The sequence below is a fragment of the Abramis brama genome (assembly GCF_963993115.1).
Source record: "Abramis brama genome assembly, chromosome: 21".
Taxonomy (NCBI): Eukaryota; Metazoa; Chordata; class Actinopteri; order Cypriniformes; family Leuciscidae; genus Abramis; species Abramis brama.
This window is the reverse complement of record NC_139983.1, coordinates 4,206,030-4,227,443: the sequence shown is the minus strand read 5'-3', so window position 1 is coordinate 4,227,443 and position 21,414 is coordinate 4,206,030. Positions and strand designations below refer to the sequence as shown.

Below are 21,414 nucleotides of genomic sequence, written 5' to 3'. Positions count from 1 at the left end.
CTTTAATTCAAGATTATTCATCTGATCATGCATTGCATTATTTATTTATTTTTTTGTTACTACCATGTACATGTAGGCTACAACCTGTTTGCACATTCTTCTCTTGTACATTTCTGCTCACCTAAATATTTATTAGTACATACATATCTATATTTATCCGTATTTCTTCTTGTGTTTGTATTCTGATAATAATTGCACTGTCCATGGAGCGGACCTGTTATTACATTTCACTGCTGGTTATACAGTGCAATGCATAAGTGAATACACCCATGCTAAAGTTGACTAAAAAGAGGAATAAAAAATCATATTTTGGAAATTGAACTTAATGCCTTAATTTAAAAAATTAGGAAAAACCAACCTTTAAGGACACCAATTTTCTTTGTGAATGAATAATGTATCGTAAATAAATAAATGTTCTTCCTTAAAATACATGGTGCATAAGTGAGTACACCCCTATGTTAAATTCCCATAGAGGCAGGCAGATTTTTATTTTTAAGTATTTTTTTAGGATACTATGCATCCTGATAAAGTTCCCTTGGCCTTTGGAATTAAAATAGCCCCACATCATCACATAGCATTCACCATACCTAGAGATTGGCATGATTTTATTTCAGTTAGCCTAAAAGCTAGTTTGATTTGCATTGAGAGATGATCTTATGGAAAGTACCCCATGCCAATCTCTAGGTATGGTGAAGGCTATGTGATGATGTGGGGCTATTTTAATTCCAAAGGCCAAGGGAACTTTATCAGGATGCATAGTATCCTAAAAAATTTTTTTTTAAAATACTTAAAAATAAAAATCTGCCTGCCTCTATGGGAATTTAACATAGGGGTGTACTCACTTATGCACCATGTATTTTAAGGAAGAACATTTATTTATTTACGATACATTATTCATTCACAAAGAAAATTGGTGTCCTTAAAGGTTGGATTTTTCCTATTTTTTTAAATTAAGGCATTAAGTTCAATTTCCAAAATATGATTTTTTATTCCTCTTTTTAGTCAACTTTAGCATGGGTGTATTCACTTATGCATTGCACTGTATATTCTCTATATAACTGTGTATGTATGTATCTTGAGCTCAAGAGTTTCAAGCCTGTTTTGTACAACATTCATGGATTTGCCAACATCACCTTTGTCCGTTTTAACATCTTTTTGCGATTGCGATTTCAAGCAATTGTGAATTGGTTATTTATTAGTTTTGCATTATTCCAGGAAAGCTCTTGCAGTTCCACTCTCCACCGCTATGGCTGGGTTGTTGTCATAGACTGTAAAAAATAGGTTGTTGTGAGCATCTAATTCTTGTAAGTTGTGTGTGTTTCTAAAGAAAGGTAAGTTTATTTGTTCTATGCAAGTTGATGTATGCATATGTGTTTAATTTTTCAAATGAACTCTAATAAGCTTATTATTGTTAACACCCATTAACCTTAAAAACTCCATGATCTAATTATTAAACATAGGCAAAATTATGAATGACACATATTTCCTCTACATTAAGCCATAAACCAGTTAACATGCAGCGATCATTTCAATTCTGTAGTCAAATATTAATTGTACCTATATATGAATTTCTTTATAAAAATACACTTTTAAAGGGAGCAGCTGCAGATGTTCATGTTCATACAATAAGCATAGTCGTCTTACTAAAAATGTATTTAAAAATGAATGTGTGAATAACTGTTTTGCAGTTAGTTCGGCATAACCAAAACGGTTTTTTGTATCAAAAGGCAGGATTAAACAAAAATGGAAGATGAAGTTGTTTTTCTTGTATATTTATTTGACTGCTCTTACAGTACATAAATATCTCAACTCTTTGGTTAAAGCTCTGTCACAGAAGACCAAGAACATCAGCTAGCTTGTTGTGCCATATTTATGGTCATTCAAAAACAGAATAAAATAGTCATACATCAAAATTAAAAAGACAATGTGATACTTCATAATCATGAGTTAAAATAAAGATTACGCAAGAACATTAGTTCAAACTTCGCCTCTCTTCTCCCGTCCTGCAGCTTAATATTGATGAGGTCTTAAATAACCTTTGAACAGAGCAAATGTAAACCATCAGCACCCAAACATGACAGAGACGTGTTGGAGAAACAGGACAGCGGAGTTTTCTGAAACACCAGCGACTCGAACACTGTGAGGTTATCTTTAAACACATAGCATGTTAGCATGTTCTTCTACAGAACGTTGTTTAGCATGTTGCTCGATCACCTCAGTAAAGCAAACTAACTTTACGAGTGGCTACATTTACAATTCATTATTATGCAGATACCAAAATGTCTAAATAATAATGTTTAAAGGGATAACGTTACTCCACCCCAAAAAAGTTCTCTCATCATTCACTCATCCTCATCCCTGATGTATAAGACTTTATTTTAGTCAGATAAACACAAATTAAGATGTTTAGGAAAATAATCCATCTCTGGAAGTCCATATAATGCACGCAAATGTAGACAAAGCAATGATTTATGTTTAAGATGTCAGTATTTGTCTCACACACACCTAAAGTTATCGTTTGGCTTCAGAAGACATCGATTCATCCACCGGGATCGTATGGATTATCGTCTCGAGCGGTTTTTCCCAAGAGTCAACCGACAGAATATAGAGGTGGAATATATTCCTACAAATCTTGATGTGTGTTTATCTGAAGAAAGAATGTCATATACACTACCGTTCACAAGTTTGGGGTCAGTAAGATTTTTTTGGAAAGAAGTTAAAGAAATGAATACTTTTATTCATCAAGGACACATTAAATTGATCAAAAGTGACAGTAAAGACATTTATAATGTTACAAAAGATTCTATTTCAAATAAATGTTGTTCTTTTGAACTTTCTATTCATCAAAGAATCCTGAGAAATAAAATGTATGACGGTTTCCGACTTTCCACAGAAATCTGAACTGTTTTCAACACTGATAATAATCATAAATGTTTCTTGAGCATCATATCAGAGTGATTTCTGAAGGATCATGTGACACTGAAGACTGGAGTAATGATGCTGAAAATTCAGCTTTGATCACAGGAATAAATTACACTTTACTGTATATTCACATAGAGAACAGCTGATTTACACTGGAATAATATTTCACAATTTTTACTGTATTTTTAATCAAATAAACACAGCTTTGGTGAGCAGAAGAGACTTTTAAAAACATTAAAGATCTTAGCGACCCCAAACTTGTGAACGGCAGTGTACTTTAGAGATGTCAAGAGGGGAGTAAATGATGAGAGAGCTTTCATCCTCAGGTGGCGTATCCCTTTAAAGCCTTAATTTGTGCTATACTTTTTATTTCGAATTAATGGACTCTTGTAGAATTGTAAAACAGTTGCATCTCTCAGTCCAAGTAAACCTGCTCTCACAGAAGTGTTTCAGGACTGCTCTCCTGTGGTGAAGACGGGCCACTGCAGGGGCTGATGGGAAAAACACACGTGGAACAAAGGCCTGCTGAATCATCCTCGTAAGAGTTTAAATAAAAATGATTTTATTATTTATTTGTCAGGTAAATGGCATTTTTACAATCTTAAAACAGCAGGCCATGCAACGCACTGCTGGCATCTGAGAAAAAACCAAATAAACAAAATAATAATAATAACCTTCATTTCTGGCTCTGGAAACACCTTCATATGGGGAGACATCAGGAGAAATACTGACAAGAAGTGATTCTGCTGGCCTTCATTAGTGTTGATTAAGGCTATACGTCATCAGTTACGCTCCTCCTCACCGGAGACATAAAGAATGGCTTAATCTACATGATTTTATTCCACTTCTTCATATGCACTTATATATATTTTTCTAAGAGTCCTTAAGATCGACAGGCACCAATCCTCAAATGTCAAAAAAATGGCTTTTTTTCCCTCTCTTCTGGAAAAAATACACTTCCAAAAAATGACAGAAAAAAGCAGCAAAAAAATAACTGTACAATTTCTTTTTTAAAACCTGTGTGTGTGTGTTTTTTATACATTAGATACAAAACAAATCTAATACTTCATTTAACAATCCTTCATTTTGGAAAGAAATAAAAAAAGAAGAAGAAAAAGAAAGAAAATTGCATGGTTTGTGACCTATCGCTGGTGGGTATTAAAGAAATACTTCTGAATAATACTATACTGGTTCACAATAAAGAGTGATGAATAAAATAACAGGAAAATAATAATAAAAAGAAACTTCCAACATTTGGAAATCAACGAGCTTCAAAAGCAGATTCATAATGTTGTCCTATGTTGCTTCACTGCTAGCGGTTTGCTACAAAAACGTGGGCGACTCTCCTTCTTCATAGTGTAAAAAAATATCCGTGTCATTAAATGTAGTGTTCAAACATCAGCTTATCGAAGCAGAGACTCAGCTCACGCTAGAAGTGCTTAGAAACGGCCAACTCGAATGGATTCCTGACAAAAGTGTGGCGTCATCAACTCAATGAAGCAGCAACGCTAAAGCTAGCGTAGCAAACCCTTCTCTAGTGTTTCTATAACATCACATTAATGCGACACAATTATCACCAAAGACGAGCAACATTCAACAATTACCCGGAGAGATGCAACGTAAATTAGTGACAAATAAATAATCTGCATATTTCTATTCAGGGGTGAAAGGTCATGGCTATGTTTAATGCTTCATCAGGGAAGCAGCAGGTTCTCCACGGACTCGGCGCTTCTGCTAGTGTTATGAACGCGTTTTAAACGGAAACGATAAAGGTTTTGGAGCGATTAGGCTGTGGGCCGATGGAGCTGTGAAAGAGAGGAAGAGTGAGAGCGAGAGAGTGAAGCGGTGCGAGCGCCTCTCAGACCCAGCCGCTGGTCAGCTTGTAGAACATCTCCTCGTCCAGAGACTCGTTCTGGTCTTTGGCACGCGTGGAGAGGAAGATGTATCCGCCGATGAACTCGTGCACCACTTTACAGTCCACCTCGGCACAGATGAAGGCCAGGCTCGGCTCGTCCGCAAACTCCACCGTCACCTGACGCGAGAGCAGAGACGGAGAAACTCAAAGCGTTTCTTATAAATACACATCGTTTCAGAGCAGCTGTACAGAACATGCATGAGTCCACACTTCAGAGTGATCTGCTATCAGAGGGAACTGTCTAAGTACTTCAGAAACGTACATCAATCAATTTAAACATTTAAACAATGAGCTCATTGAAGTAATGAATACTTGTTTGTTAACAAATGATTATGACATTTAGAATGTTTAAATTTTTATGTTTTGACGTCACCACTGTAAGAATTGAGAAATAAGGAGATGCCGGACAGTCTGGTTGAAGAGCGACCAGACCCTGAGAGATCATAAAGGACCTCTCTGGAAATTAACATTTGAACTAGCCCTTGTGCCTAATCTACATCTCTTTCCCCCTTCTCTCACCCCCTCTCTCTCACACTCAGATCATCTGAATTCACCCAAGAAAATGTATAGTTTAATGTGAATGATTAACATCGAGTATTATACATATTTAGTATCATTTGAAATGTCTCAGTGCGACTGGTACAAATGTCTCATTTCCAAATAAGTAAAACAAAAGGTAATAAGGATTTTAAGAGTTTAGAGATAACTGGCACACAAAGGAAGGTGATCTCCTGGCAAATGGTCACTCACCCCCAAAAGGTGCAACCTCTGAATGCAAATTACATGTTGCAAAGTGAAAGAGGTTCTGACTATATAATGAAATGCAGCGGGGGATTCGGGCCTTTCTGTACCTCAGATTCGCCCGTGAGGCTGAGAGTCAAGACCTCTTAGCATCATGTATATCTTAATGTTGGGTTCGCATCTTTTCTCTTTATTCCAGAGCATTTGATGTTTTGTATTGATTATCTTTGAATTGATTATGAAATTGGCATGATACATTTACCTGACATAATAAATTGTTACATTTGATTATTCTAACTGACTTTGACATTATTTTCATTAAAGAGTTAAAAGGAATAGTCAAACATTCGCTCATTTAATGATGCACACGATCGAGCGCGAGCTCACCGGGGAATAACCTGTTTTTTTAACACTCTTGTAAACGCGATTACTTGCACTGTTACGCCTGTTTCACACATTATGCGTATGCGGTGCGTAGTTTTCCCCGCACCCTTGTTAACAGGTCAGAGCTTCACACTGCACGCGGATGCGGTCCGGCGGTGCGTTCCAGGAGCGGTGCGTATACAGCAGTGCAGAGATCGTTTCCGCACCGAGTCTATTCCTGCTGTGCTGCAAACGCTGAATTAAAGTGACAGCGCATGATTCGTGGTCAAAATGAACACAGATTGAGCTGAAAATATAATAATCTCACCATAAATGCATTTAATTAAATAAAATGTAGTAATCTCACCATAAATGTATTTAATTTAATTCTACTATTTTTCAGTCATCTTTTTTACTTTAAGACCAGGGTAAAGCAAGGAAAACTACAATTTACCTCAACAAGGCGACATAATGAACAACACTCGTCTCATTCGTGGAGGTGGAAAAACAAGTTCTTTGTGACATGCAAGATTTATTGTATTAAAATTTAAATGCAAAAGAAAAGGCACGAGAGTCGGCTGTTTTTGTCAATTTTAAGTTTTAATTTAAAATGTTTGCGATCTTAATATAAGTACATGGTTAAATATTTTACCACTTGCTTGAGCAACTTAATATATATATCTATATAGAAGTAGCACTGAATAATGCGTTGTTTAAATTATGTTTAAACATCTATTAAAGAGTGTATATGTGTACAAAGAGAATCGCAATGCTGACAAAACTTTTTTTTAAATAAAAGTTGCTGATAACTTCTGGATTTGAAATACAAATAGTGAGTATGTGTTTGTGGTACAGCCGCGGATCAGTTACGCACTGCAAACGCATCATATGTGAAAGCACTATAGCACGCGCTGATCCTGCACCGCACACGGAGTGTGTGTGAAACGGGCGTTATTGATTTGCATGTAAACCGGAAAATCGGGTTATTTCAATAAACAGATTTCTGTCCGTTCTCAGCGTGTCGGTGTTCATGTAAACGTGCTGAATGACATCATGGGCTGAAGGCGTAACATTAAGAGCATCTCACCATCTTGATCTCCCAGTTGACGTTCCACTGCTTCATGTTGCTGAAGCGCCAGGTCTTGATGGCGTCTCCTGTGCCGGCGTCCATGCGGATCAGTCTGTTGTAGGTGATGCCGATCAGCTCATCTTTCTTGCCCCCCTGAAACCTAATTTGATGAACTTGAACAATTAACAACAGAAATATAGAGAAAAGGCAGGTTCAATCTTTATCCGACTAGATTATGTGAAGAGACAATGAGAAGAAGAAATTAAAGATATAGTGGCGGACATATTAGGGAAATTACTTCTTAAAGGGATAGTTTACCTAAAAATGAGCATTGTCATCATTCACTCTCCCTCGTGCCGTTCCAAACCTGTGAGACTCTCTTGTGAGGAACTCAAAGGGCAAATTCGGAGGACTTGCGATTACAATTTTGTAATAACAATAAATGGGGACTGAAACTTTAAGCAGAGAAGTGCCTTATAATGTACTCTGTGTTATTCTTCTAAAGCCATATGAAATCATTGTGTGAGGCTGAAATGTAGCTGTTATTCACTGGAAATCTGAACCGGCACTTGCACGAGAGTTCATGTAAGAAGTAGCTCTGTCCGGTTTGTGTCAGATCTTTTCAATCAGCTGGTTTATCTGGTTCTCGAGTTCAACACACTTACTTAATGATCTCGTTGCAGTGTTTACCAGCTCTTTTGGAAGAGAAGAATAATACATTTCAGTTTGTTTCTAACACAAATCTGTCATGACTTCAGAAGACTTGAAAAATGTTTTTTCCTTCATTATTCAAATTCCTTGCCACAGCTGCCTTTGGCTTGCACACTCTTGGACGAAATATATTATGTACAATGTTTAGTGTTTTAGTATTATGCCATGTCTTAATTAGGGATACTTCACCGATTAGCATTAAGCTTTGTATCAGTAGAAACCCGGTAGTATTTTGTAATGACCGTGCTTCCCTCCCTCATGTCCCCCTGAGACAAGAGATTTCTGTATTGTGTGTCTGGAATAAAACCTCAGATGATGCAGAAATCATTTATCGTCATCAGAGGCTTTTGTGTCCAGAGGCGAGAGACTCCAGCCAGTAGGAGGAGCTCGTCCCGCATGTCTTCAACCCGCCCATAGGGGGATCTCACCATAAAACGCCGTCTTTTCAGTTTCCAGTCGACTAGTAGCCTAGCTGTATCATTTCTCCCGATACTGCCCTCTGTAACCGGTAGGCGTGGCTTGGGCCTCGTAGGGCAGCGAAGCAAGTGCATTCTGGGAGTTGTTGTCTTTCATCCACATGAGCCAAAAATACATATTCTGTCTTTTCTCAGTCTAGAAGGCACCAACTTCTAAAATAATTTCACATTTCTACTACATAAATGACCCAATTTAAATACACATTCATCTTTCCAGCGGTGAAATATCCCTTTAATTAACATGGCAAAATTGTAACACTCAATTTTAAAGTGCCCCTATTATGCTGCTATTTTAAAGGTTCCTAATTTTGATATTCCTACAATAGGTTTTCATGCATGCAAGGTCAAAAACACTTTAATTTTCCTCATAATATACATTGCAGCATCAGCTCTTTTCTCACAGAGTCTGAGACGGTTCGATAAAGATTCAGTCTCTCTAAGCCCCTCCTTTCTGAAAGCCTGCTGTGCTCTGATTGGTCAGACGGCTCAGTCTGTTGTGATTGGTCTACTCTGCTCTGATTGGTCAGATGGCTCAGTCTGTTGTGATTGGTCTACTCTGCTCTGATTGGTCAGATAGTTCAGTCTGTTGTGATTGGTCTACTCTGCTCTGATTGGTCAGATGACCCAGTCTGTTGTGATTGGTCTACTCTGCTCTGATTGGTCAGATGGCTCAGTCTGTTGTGATTGGTCTACTCTGCTCTGATTGGTCAGATGGCTCAGTCTGTTGTGATTGGTCTACTCTGCTCTGATTGGTCAGATGGCTCAGTCTGTTGTGATTGTTGACCACTTAGAATCGATTCTTTCTTTTAGGAGACAATAAATCCATTTATCTGCACTTTGATCTTTGAGACTTTTCAGACCTTTTACATTCACAAACAGCTATATTACACATTACATGAAAGATAAGATGCAAAAAAGCATAATAGGGACACTTTAAGTTTGAATGATCAAAGTTTTAGACCTGTATATTATATGCATCATTTACCCATGATAGTGATTCACATCACCAAATAGTAATTTATCGAGACTAAGATGTAAACTATATAACTATAACTATATAACTATAACTATATTGATCGCCCAGCTCTAAATGAAACTGTTAGGCATAAAGCTGTTAAGATATTATTGACAATAACAACATGATTTTCTGTAAAGCTGCTCTGAAACAATGTGTATTGTGCAAGGTGCTATACAAATAAACTTGACTTGACTCGATACTTTTATGGTTTGTCTTTTTTGAAGCCTGAAAGCATCAGTCCCCATTCATTTATATCCACAGATAAGGAAGAAAGGTGGATGAAGTCAGATGGGTTTGAAACAACATCAAGGCAAGTAAAAGATGAAAGAGCCTGAACAGTAACATCTCCTAGAGCTTTCTATCTCTTCAACGAGGAATTCTGTTGTTATTGGCCGACCATCATTTAATCAAGATATCCGACAGAACCATCGGGTTTTCTAGAAGAAACTTACTTGGCAAGAAAATGGGTCATTCCAAACTCCGGCAAGGACTGCCATGCCTGTATGAAGCGCATCTTGGCCTCAATGAGGCTCATCTGGGCCACATTCTGATGAGCTTCCAGAATACGGGCGGAAATCTGAGGATAATGCATATGTGAACATTAATAAACAAGTGCTACAAGCAATCATAACTTAAGCAGGAGTACAGAGTGAGCACACAGACACTGTCGTTAGGAAACAACCCCAGAGAAGAATGCAACACCAGACACTTTAATATGAAACTGCCGCATCCAATCACCATGTGAACATGAGACGCCTCCTCTTATTCAAGCAACCGTTATGATCTGTTATACATGCCATTTAACACACATACACAGAAGCCATTGCAATCCCAGCTACCATTGTTTAGTCCTTATTTTCCCAGAGCATGAAACATTTTCGCATAAAGAAATGAGTGATGTCACTGGAGCCTCCCACTGATCGATGACTTGCTTCATAAAAGCTTCTCTCAGCTGCGGATCAGCTGACATGCTAAAAAACTGCCTAAAAGGGTCGTTCAATTACACAGAGGCCCCTTTCAAAAAAACATTTCTGCAAGATTTTAAACATCCTATTAGACAAATAATGCGTTGATTACAGTGAAAATGATGGAGCCCCAACGGGAACATAAGAGATGGGGATTAAAAAAACTATAAGATGGTAAAAAACTCGCTCGTGAAACTATTGCGTTCCCCAAGGAAACGTTGCGTTCTATCACAAAAGATTTGCATATAATTTTCATCCCATCTCTTTTTTTACCGTCACCATGTCCCTTTAGGAGCTGCAGGAAAAGGCATTGGGCCCTATCTTGCACCCAGCAAAACTGACTTTGTACACCGACGCATGTATCATTCCTATTTTGCACCCGACGCACAGCAGACTTTTCCCTCCACAGACGCACGTCGGTAAATTAGGGAATGGACTTGCGCTCCCGGGGGCGGTTCAGAGAAAAGAGGAGGCGTGTTCCGAAGTCTTTTGCAGTTTCAGAAAACAATTCCGTGGCGCGTTATTCAGATGCTATTTTAAAGGGCTTGGCCATAATGTAGCGTGTGCACAACGCGCTTACACTTTGCTTCTCTCATCTACACACAGACGCAGCAGTTGCCATTTTTGCAAACCATACATAATTACAAGGAAAAATATTCCACATAATTACAATAACCATTACAATGTCCATGAAGATGTGAAAAAAATAGGCATAAATCTAGCTTACACATTAACCCAAATTATTATACGCCTGTTTAACCGAAGCTAATTTGGGTGTGTTTCTCCATCCCCAATGTCACTTCTCTGTGTTTTACGGCCCTGACGAGAACGTCGGTCTCCTCGGCTGTGAACCGCTCCTGGCGTGCGTCTGGCAAATCCGGCATTATAATAGCAATCCGCCATGGAACAAGCGTGCCTGCTCTTAAAGGGAATGTGAGATGTCACTCTGATTGGTTTATTTCACGATACGCCCAAACCACACCTATGAGTAATGAAGCTACTTCAGACCAACCCATTTTAGATTTGCGTCGAGCGCGAGAGTCATTTATCCCGCCGGTGTAATAGCAACAGCGCCCGAGATCCGCCCACAAAGTTACTTGCGTTTTGCGCTTGATACTTGCGTTTCAGATCGTTAAAATAGGGCCCATTGTGTCATCTAAATAAATATCACAAAACAATAATTGTAATAATAATGATAATAATAATAACAATATGATTATATTTAGGGGTATAATCATGCTTGAAATGCTAAAAAAATAACAAGGCTGACAGTTTTACAGTCTAATCTGACATCATGAGCCTCAAAGTCATGAGACTACAAGTTGCTTCTATATTCATTAGAATATTTCTAAAATATCCATGAAATGAGCATGGATTATAAATTATACATTATTTGAGTGTTTACAGCATTCATTCACTCAACACCATTCAGGCAAACAGCTGTTCATGGGGAGGCAAACAGCTGTTCATGGGGAGACACCAGTGACTCAAAACATGATCTTTAAATAATAATAATAAAAAAAGGCGAGCTTTGAGTTGAGCTTCAGCAATAAATGGTAAAGTGGTTAATAGAAGTATTACTGAAATAAGACACGGCACCAGTGTTAGTGAGTCACGGACATTTACCAGCTGTCAAACGAGTGACTTACCAAGTCCCTGACAAAGCCAGGCTGAGGAGTGTGGAAACAGGAGGAGGGACACAGAGAGGAAACAAGGGAAAAGCAAATAAATGAACAATGCAGCAAACAAGCAGAATAACAGAATCAAAACAACCGTTAATGCACAGAGAGAGAAGAGGGCAGGGTGCACACATCAGTTTACAGCAGGGGAGCAGAGGAACACATTAGGTTGACCGTACACATACTGTATGACAACTAACCTGAGAGATCCTGCTATACCACTGACCCAGCAGAAGACGAGTCTACTCTACAAACTCTGTGGTGGCTGGCCCATCCTAGAGTAGATTCAGCTTTACTGATTATAATGGGAAAGCTCAGTTTAAGCTGTTTTATGCACTAAAGTAAGACTGATTCATTTTATGGTTTATTATGGTTTATTATGTTGGCTTGACAACACATCTTTTCTAAAATTCTAGTGGACTTCCAAACAGGCCCAAATTTCCATGAACTTTCATTAGTCAAAAAAAGGGCACTTTTAAGAGGCCTAATGTTTTTTTGTTTTTTTTCTTAAAGGTTTCTTAGTCCAATGGTGTCTAAAGTAGTCTAGTATGGTATTATTTTACTGAGTTTGTATTGGTCTATCTGACTTTCTCTGAGTAAAACCTTAAGGCCTTGTTTGAAAGTTTCAGATATCTTTTAAAAGCTTGGTCAAGCCAAAGCTTGTCATCAAGCTTCACTCTTCTAGTTTTTTTTTTTATATATCTCTTGGTTTGTTCTTTAAGCTCCGAATAAAAAGATATAAACTAAAGATATAAAATAAATAATGAAATAAAAAAATATTTTGTGCTGAGAACAAATCGATTCACTTTTAAAAGTCTGGAAACAGGATTTTAAAGATATAAAAGGGGTCCAAAGTTCATGGCTGAGCTGTAGTTTATGATTAACCTGAACATTTCTCATCCCACACCAAACCACACACACCCCTTGACTCCACAAGGCGGCGCCACACACACTTAAAACCCAATGCTACTGGAGAGACCTCTGAAATTCCCCACCATTTGGATGAATACATCCGCTTTGTTGGTCCTGTTAAGATAAAGAAGTCGGGAAGTGAGAAAGTCATCTATCCTTGTTTCCAAAAGCAAGTGCTTTCTATCCCACGTGATCTGGGAGCAAAGTCCCAGAGGAAGCCTTTGAAGAACAGAATCTGAGCTTGCATTGCAGTGTTCAGGAATCCTCTGAAGTCTTCTTCCCAGACTCCCTCTCCACATTCCCAGGCATGGCTTGTTTCCTGCATGTTCTTCCCGCCTTTTTCTGAAGACCCCACCCCAACTCCTCAAAGTTTCTCGCAGCTTTACGCTGGTGGTGGTGGTGGTGGGGGTGGCGGGTGAGATGAGGACGGGAAGCCCACCATCCCCCAGCATCACAGGGGCTGGATTGAGTCCAGGGTCACTGTAAGACGACACCAGCGGCACACACACAGGAGCACACAGTCTGAGGACTCCCACACACACTCCCTCCCCACATACTTACACTTTGCTCTTGTTTTTCAATCAAGTATTACCAAAAAACATTATTTTGAAAAATTTCACCAATGCAAAATTGGTGCAAACATTTAGAAAAAGCTGACTACTTTGATTTCATTTGTGTAAGAAAAATGACCATTACCATTAAGGGCTCAGTGATACATTTCATATTTAATATACTGCTGTTTATTACTATGTCTTAGGGGTGTAACGGTACACAGAAGTCATGATTCGTGGGTAGCCTTCCTGTTCCTTCCAACGCCAAGGTCATGGGTTCGATTCCCAGGGAAAGCAAGAACTGATAAGAATGTAAATGTGTAGCTTGAAATGCAATGCAAGTCGTTTTGGATAAAAGCATCTGCCAAATGCATGAATGTAAATGTAAAATGATTCGGTACGTATCACGGTTTTGGGGTCACGGTTCGATATATTTACATGTTCGGCCCGACACGACTATAGAAATCACAGCCAATCAGAAGAGCGCTCTTTCGGCAAGCTCCCGGCACTCGCAACGAAATGGATAAGTAGCCAACATAATCAAATTCATGAATATTACACCATTTTAACATTATCAAAAATACATCATGAGTTACTGAAACAATCGTTGTCATAGAATACACTTGTCTGTTAACAATGGGCTGACAGTTTGAACGTTCTTGTTCACTTTTATTTATTTTGAAGATCTGAGGCGAGTTGCTTTCAGTACGGCTATAAAAAACACAAAATGATATTCAAACTCATTTTGAAAGGATGCCGCTTTCTGAGAAACTTGTAGAGAGCGTCACAAAAATTATTTTAAAAACTCAGCGTGTAGGCTAGCAAGCTCTTGTTTAGGGTTCACGAATTATCATCTCTTCTTCTTCTGCTCTTTTTCCTGTTGTTGCATTAGCGTGCGCCCCCTTCTGGACTGGAGTGTGGATCGCCTGTGACTGATTGTATGCACCGATGGTTCGGGACGAATACATGTACTGCTACACCCCTACACCCCTACACCCCTACTATGTCTCGTTATGTACTGCAGGGCTCGCAAAATTTCAAAATCGCTGGTAGCCCTTCGGGCAGGCACTCTTCAGATTTTGGTAGCCCGAAATGAATTTTTTAATGTAGAATATTGGTTAGGAGTCAAAACAATGAATCAAAAACTTTTTCAAAACACAAAATATCAACAAATATGCATCTGGTTCTAACTGAACTGAAAGGTGTGTGACCAGTATGGAACATGAATCAGTCTGTGTCTGAGCCCCCAATGAGTGTATGATAAAAAAAAAAAAAAGTAACACTTTAGTTTAGGGTCTAATGCTCACTAGTAAGTTTCTTTAACATGCAGATGGCAGTGTTTTATCATCACTGATGTCCCGAATGTGAGTTAGACTAGTCAGGGCGGTTCGGGGGCACCCCCGAGAAAATTTTGATTTCTCTGATCTACATATGTGCATTTTAAGATGTTTTGAGGGCCAAAAAAATTGGATAACAATAGCTTTAAAACCATGTAAGTGGGCAGCTGATTATTTTTCTCTCCTCATCAGCATCACACTCCTATTCTCTTTGTTTTTATCTTGCTCTGTCTCTTCCCCTCCTAAAGCTGAGCTTTGACTGATATAGGCTTTTCATTTCTGTCTGTCAGTGAAGTAAACAAAGGGTCAACTGATAGGTTGATTTATTAATCATTTTCTCAGATGCATTAATTTACTGAAAGCTACTAGGAAAGCTAGGTAGCCTAACTAAGTTTATTAAATTCATTCACAGTATGTACACATTCATTATTGATCTTATTCCTAATACAGGGCTTTATAATCGAATAGGTCCAACATTTAAGGTTATTAGGGGGTTCAAATTTTTTATTTCTCTGATATGTCCATTTCAAGACGTTTGAAGGCCAAAAAAGGATACGAAATAGCTTTAAAACAATGTCAGTGGGCAGTAGATTATGTGTCAATACCTGCTCTCACTTCTTATCATTCACTCTTTCTTTTTCTCTCAGTCTCCTCATCTTACCCTGTCTCTTCCCTCCTAAAGCTGAACTTTTTTAGGAGAAGGCTTTACTGAAGGCTACAAATTGTATATTAATTCTCAACATGTACACATTCATTATTAATCTTGTGCCTAACATGAAAACGGCTTTGTTAATGCTCTGTTAATGTCCCCTCACAAATAATGACAGTAAACTAATTATTAGTCACGTTACATAGGCCTATTTTCAGTTCAAAATGGCGAAATTCGACAAAAGTATTTTCGTTTGTCTGATTATTTTTGTCATTCGTTTCACATTTATGACCTAAAAAAGCTGTCAAATATGAAATGTTTAGTTTAGCTACTTACATCTTATCGCACTTGGCCGTAAACCAAAGCGTCAGTCGCTCTGCTCAAATTCGCGCTCAGCAGCTTCTTGTGAACATAAAGCCCGCCTACTTTGATTTGATTGGTCATCTCAAATATTCTGACATTGACAGACCAATGAGACTCAGATGAACACACACACACACACACACACACCTTTCTGACGTGCGCTCTCCTCTGCGCCGCTGCGGAGTGAAGATGAAGAACGCGCTGAATCTGATTATAACAAGACTGAAGCGAACACTATTTCAGATAGCCCGTCGGGCAGGCCGGTTATGCATTTTGGTAGCCCGACTGGAAAACACAATAGCCCCGGGACGTCGGGCAGGCGATTTTGCGAGCCCTGTACTGTCGGTCTCTGCCTTTAGTTCTGTCTGTGTTCTGCGCTGCAGTGGCACACCGATCTCTCTCGGAGCCTCAGCCTCTCATTTACCTGCTTGTTCTTGTATTTCTTCAGGTATCGTGGAGACACCAGACACTCAGGGTTGATGTCGGTGGTGATGGGCTCTATGATCTGAGGATCAGGATTCATGTGCTGCATCTTCAAGAAGGACAGAATGTTCTGGACCTCCAGGTTGTAGGAACTATCAGCCATCGTCTTCCCCTTAGAGGCCAAGCGACACGCTGCCATCCACTGGGCGTACTGCTTCTCCTGAGAGACGCGAGAGAGACCGCAGCGTTACTTTACTGTCACTGAGATACTATTACAGTTCTTTTAAAGCCCCCCTGTGGTAAAAAATAAATAAAATCAAGCTTTTAACGTTATTTATATGTCATGTGGTGTTTTTAATATGCTTTAAGACAAAGCATGTGTAAATTCATAAGTCGACTCCATTGCTGAGTATTTTCTCCTTAAAACTGCAGTGAACCAAAGACAGTCTCAAAAACACGCTTTGAAATCGCTGGTGTTTCTGACGTCACACACTACCTTGTAACCAATCAGATCAACGTGTGATCGTCAACCAGTGGATCTCTGAGCTGAGTGAGTGAGTGGAGGCGGGGCTCATTTGCATATTAATAGAACCACGTACTAAATGAGGCAAGGGTGTCGAGTTACATTCAAGATATTTTAAGGTGTGACGGCATTTTTTTCCAAGATTTTTTTTTTTTTTTTGTGTCATTTTGGTGATCAAAGATGAGCTTTAAGGGATACAATTATTGACTACAGGGGGAATGTTAATATTTTAAATTAGTTTTTATTTTTGTATTCTCTCTATTTATTTTAATTTTAGTTAAAGTTTTATTAACATTGTTGTGTTTTAGTCATTTTTAGCAGTTACCTTTTTTTTTTAAATGTCTACATAGTTTTTATAAATTTTTATTTCAGTTTTAGTTTGAGTTATTTTAGCACATCAAGTTAGGGTTATTATCGTTAAATAAAACTACTAAAAAAACTTTTCTGTTAATTGAAATAAAGCTGAAATAAAAATAAAACCATATTTGAAAAACTAAATGAAAATTAGAAAAGTTTGAGTTGAAGCACTAAAATTATTAACTTGAAATTAATAAAAACTTAAATGAAACTAAAATAACCTAAATAGCAATATAAAAAAAAAAAAAAAAAAAAAAAAAAAAAATCTGCTGACTGACACAGATTTTCGGCAACTATTTTTGACTCGTCCAGACTGCAAATCAGTGCAAAAATCGTGTAGTGTATTCCAGCCTTTAGGCGACTAGCTGAAATAAAATATGTTTTTTAAAGTTTTATGTTATTTCAGTTAACGTTCATTTTATTTCAAGTAACGCTTTAGATTTGTTTAAACCCTGCTTAGTGGCGCTGGGGTTGGGTCACATTTTGTATAATTACTTATTAAAGACAAGTGAAGACGTGAGGTGATTTACTGTACAATAATGAATGGCATTCAAAAGTAAAGCATGTCACTCACGATATCACACCGCAGCCAGATCTCATTCATACCATCTGCTACAGGAATTAGCAACTTGATGTTGAATTTCTGAGCAGAGATGTTCACATCTGGTGTGACTTCACAGCCTACAGAGAAACAGCGGATGAGAAACAGTGCATAAGTGGCAAACACGCTTTCTAACGGTGTGTGTGTGTGTGTGTGGTTCACCTCTCAGGTTCATCTGGAGCGCTGGCGTGCCGTGCGCCTCCTCGCGGCTCTTATAGCAGGAGATCGTGATGTCCTTGAACGTGCACCAGTACTGCTTGTATCCTTTCAGAGTGAGTTTCTTTGGTCTGAGGTATAAGCAAAAGTTAGGGCAATGACTTCATGAGAGATTATTCTCTTCTGTTGAAAGAAAAGATCAGCTCTTCGACATGTACTCTTTAAATTAAAGGCCATTAAGGGTAAAAAAATAAACAAAAATAAAAACATGTCCTTCAACAAAATACGAGAACATTATAAAAAGCTGCAGTGTGTAATTTCTTTGGCACTAGCGTTTCAAACATTTCTCTTGGCCTCGCATCGGTTGGTCAAACAGGTCTGGTCCACACACAACACAGTTTGAGCCAATATTATGTCACATCAGACACATTTGGACACCTCAAAACAATCACACTGGAATTCATTTTGTTGCCAATAGTGTTGTGGAAATGACACCATTTACACTTTAAACAGACTCATGTTTATAGACAGTCTATATGCTAAATATGGCAACAGGCCTCGTTTTATTTATTTTGCTTTACACTAATAAAGGCTTGTTTCCTTTAAAAAAAACTCCACATTTTTCCAATTTCAACTCACTTGAAGACTTTTATATGGTCGGCCAGTTCAGGAATGGATGTGATGTCACCCTGAGAACACAAAGTGCATTAATAAAGTTATAAATAAAGTTGTCAAAGCCTTACAGATCTCGTATAGTCACAGAACAGCTGCAAGTTGCACAAGTTAACGGCAGAAAAATAATCACAATACACCGTTTTAATATAATTACATTTTGTTGTTGTTGTGTAATGTCTGCAATATAATGCCATCCAATCACTACATTCAAACACGGAGGACACGACTATTTTATATTCCTGTATTTGAATTTGCTCTAATACTTAGAGACTATATTTGAAAGTAAAGCAAGTGTATGAAAGTATTCATTTATGCAACCTTTACTCGTATTCATGCGATGTATATCCTTGTCTAATTCTAATGCTCTTTAATGTGATATGTTGTTTGTATTTGCATTTCTTTCACACAAAAAAGTGGTGAGACTGTGAAATATTGCACATGTATACAGATGGCTCGTGTGCTCCACTTTCTGATGATGAAACATGATGACACCATTTTTCTGCTTCATCACTCCTGATCAACTTGTGTTGTTTTAATTGTGCTGTGTAAATAAAGTGGCTGTTGCTATGCTTCAGTACCAGCGTGTTGGACGTCTTTCCTCCCTCTAAGGTGATCTCCAGGTCTGAGAGAGCGGCGTCAACCTCGTCGACCTCCTTCTCACTGTTGTTCATGTGATTGTCTGAAGACATGATGGACAGCTTGTTGATGTGGTACTGCAAAGAAAAACACAAAGTTGTGCCATTTATTAATTCATCACATTGTAAATTATCTATTGCAATATTTAAAGGTACACTATGTAACTTTTGCCGCTCTAGAACTGCACGAGTCTTGCAAAAGAACGAGAACTCTGTGAGACAAAAACACAGTTTGGAAGACGAGTTCATAATATACTCATTCATTATATCAATTTTGGACAAAAAGTTACATTGAGTGCCTTTAACCCTCTCCCACATCTAGCATTTTCTCACTTAAAACTGAATTTGTCAAAGCAAATTTTAAATTGTTTACATTTATAACTTTTATGTATTTGTGAATTCTAACATGTATTTAGTATTCTCATGAATTGGTTTTAAACTGTATATACAATGTCCTAAATTTCAGGATTGCCATCACTGCAACTCGTTTAAAATAAATTGACAATTAAACGGCTAATACAATATATATTTTGACCTCGCTAGATGGACAAATATTTAGCAATGTTCCGTTTTGCACGCAACACTTTTATTAAATGATTTTTCCAATGAAATAAAAGTGAATTTGTCACTAAAATGTTCATGTTAAATGTCCAAATATTTTTGAGATTTTAAACTGTTACGCATTTGTGAAATTAAACATTTGTTTCATATTTGTTTTCAAATGTTCATGATTTGGTGTTCAATGGTTTTCACACATGCTGCAATTATAGTAATTTTATTATAGTTTTATTAATATTTTGAATTAACTTTTTTATATATATTTTTTTTACTTTTCGTGTAAATTTTAGTAAAATTTTTTGCCATTTCATTATGTGCTGTTGTCATTGTATTAGTTTTTATTTATTTATTTTTTAAATATTTCTATTTAGGTTTAATTTATTTTTATTTCAGTTTTATTTTATTTTTTCATTTCCAGTTAATAATTTAAGTGCTTCAACTTATTTCAGTTTAATGCAAAGGCAACATTTCTAATTTTCATTTAAGTTTATAACTATTATATGAAGTGAACTACTGATATATTATAACTAATATGTATATTTTAGCTTTATTTCAATTAACAGAAATGTTTTTAATAGTTTTGGTTCACAATAATGACCCTGCTTTGACCTCATGAGATGAACAAACAACATGTTTTGAAGGTGAAGCAACTTTATTTTCTGTACGAGCTTAAAGCCAGTGACTTCTTTCCTCTATTAAAGTTAGCGGTCAAGCGATCCTTATGCTACTACAGCGAACAGCTGGACTACAGAAGCACATTCACTGATACGTGCAAACGTTTGCTGATGACAGCTCCACTTTCAAAATGGAGGCCGGAAGGCATTTTCATGTCACCATTTCTCTGCTCGGATAAGAGTGGTTAGTACGTGAATGACATGCCTATTTCTCTCAACAGTAAACAGACTCGCTATAACGCCGGCTAAACTTAGACCTGCTGATGTTTGATGTTGACGAGCTCTTCTACCCAGAGACACGGACCATGAGCCAACCTCACACAGGGTATATACAGGAATCATGGAGTTAAATTTCAGACTCTTTCAAGTTTCCATTCATCATAAGACCTCATCGCTACTTCAAGTTTTTACATCGGCAACACTTTAACTTACATTTACTATATATTGATTGTAAGTTAGCACAACTAAACAGTCTTAGTTCGTGATGACTCCTTATCAATGCAACATAATTCACAAGGGTGGGAACGAAGCAAAAGAGTTAGCACAACTAAACAGTCGAAGCAAAGAGAGAATTAATTGACAAATTAATACAATTCTTTGGACAAATATACATAATGAAAGGTTGTTACAAAATTTAAAGGTGCAGTGTGTAATTATTAGCAGCATCTAGTGGTGAGGTTGCGAATTGCAACCAACAGAAGTTACGGTGGCTGACAGGAAAAGATGAGGTTTCTTTACAAAGATAAATTAAGAAATTAGGTTTACTTGATTATTCAGTAAAATATTATTGGTACTTGTTCATCATTGTGTCAGTGTTTTATTCGCAGGCTTTAGCTATAGCTTCTTTTGCACGAAGAACACCATAATGACGAAACGCGTTTTGTCCGTTCAGGGCCACTGTAGAAACATGTCGGTGTAAGCGGACCCGCGGTGTGTGTAGATAGAAATGGCTCATTCTAAGCTAATAAAAACATAACGGTTCATTATGTAAGGTCTTTATACACCACTGAAAACATAGTTATGTATATGATATTGCATTTCTGTCAACAGATCCTCCTAAATATTACACAATGCATCTTTAATACCTTGGAAAATGGCATTTAATACTTTTTAAGGGCCTTCATTTTCTCTAAATTGATTT

At 37.6% G+C, this 21,414-nt stretch overlaps 1 protein-coding gene across 5 annotated transcripts in view; it reads right to left on the bottom strand.

Moving 5' to 3' along the window:
• Window positions 1-3,461: 3,461 nt before the first annotated feature.
• The window catches only part of fermt2 (FERM domain containing kindlin 2), a 72,912-nt gene continuing 54,959 nt past the window's right edge, over window positions 3,462-21,414 (bottom strand). For 2 of the 5 annotated variants that reach the window (XM_084096014.1, XM_084096016.1), the window contains 9 exons: window positions 18,985-19,119; window positions 18,371-18,420; window positions 17,738-17,862; window positions 17,549-17,655; window positions 16,096-16,314; window positions 11,830-11,850; window positions 9,668-9,792; window positions 7,029-7,170; window positions 3,462-4,954 (listed from right to left, as the gene is read on the bottom strand). In XM_084096014.1, the coding sequence (XP_083952140.1) occupies window positions 4,781-4,954; window positions 7,029-7,170; window positions 9,668-9,792; window positions 11,830-11,850; window positions 16,096-16,314; window positions 17,549-17,655; window positions 17,738-17,862; window positions 18,371-18,420; window positions 18,985-19,119 (1,098 nt within the window). In that variant the 3' untranslated portion in view covers window positions 3,462-4,780. Of the gene's footprint in view, window positions 4,955-7,028; window positions 7,171-9,667; window positions 9,793-11,829; window positions 11,851-12,368; window positions 14,341-16,011; window positions 16,315-17,548; window positions 17,656-17,737; window positions 17,863-18,370; window positions 18,421-18,984; window positions 19,120-21,414 lie in introns of those variants that run through there. The other 3 variants (XM_084096017.1, XM_084096015.1, XM_084096018.1) reach the window with 2 other exon arrangements.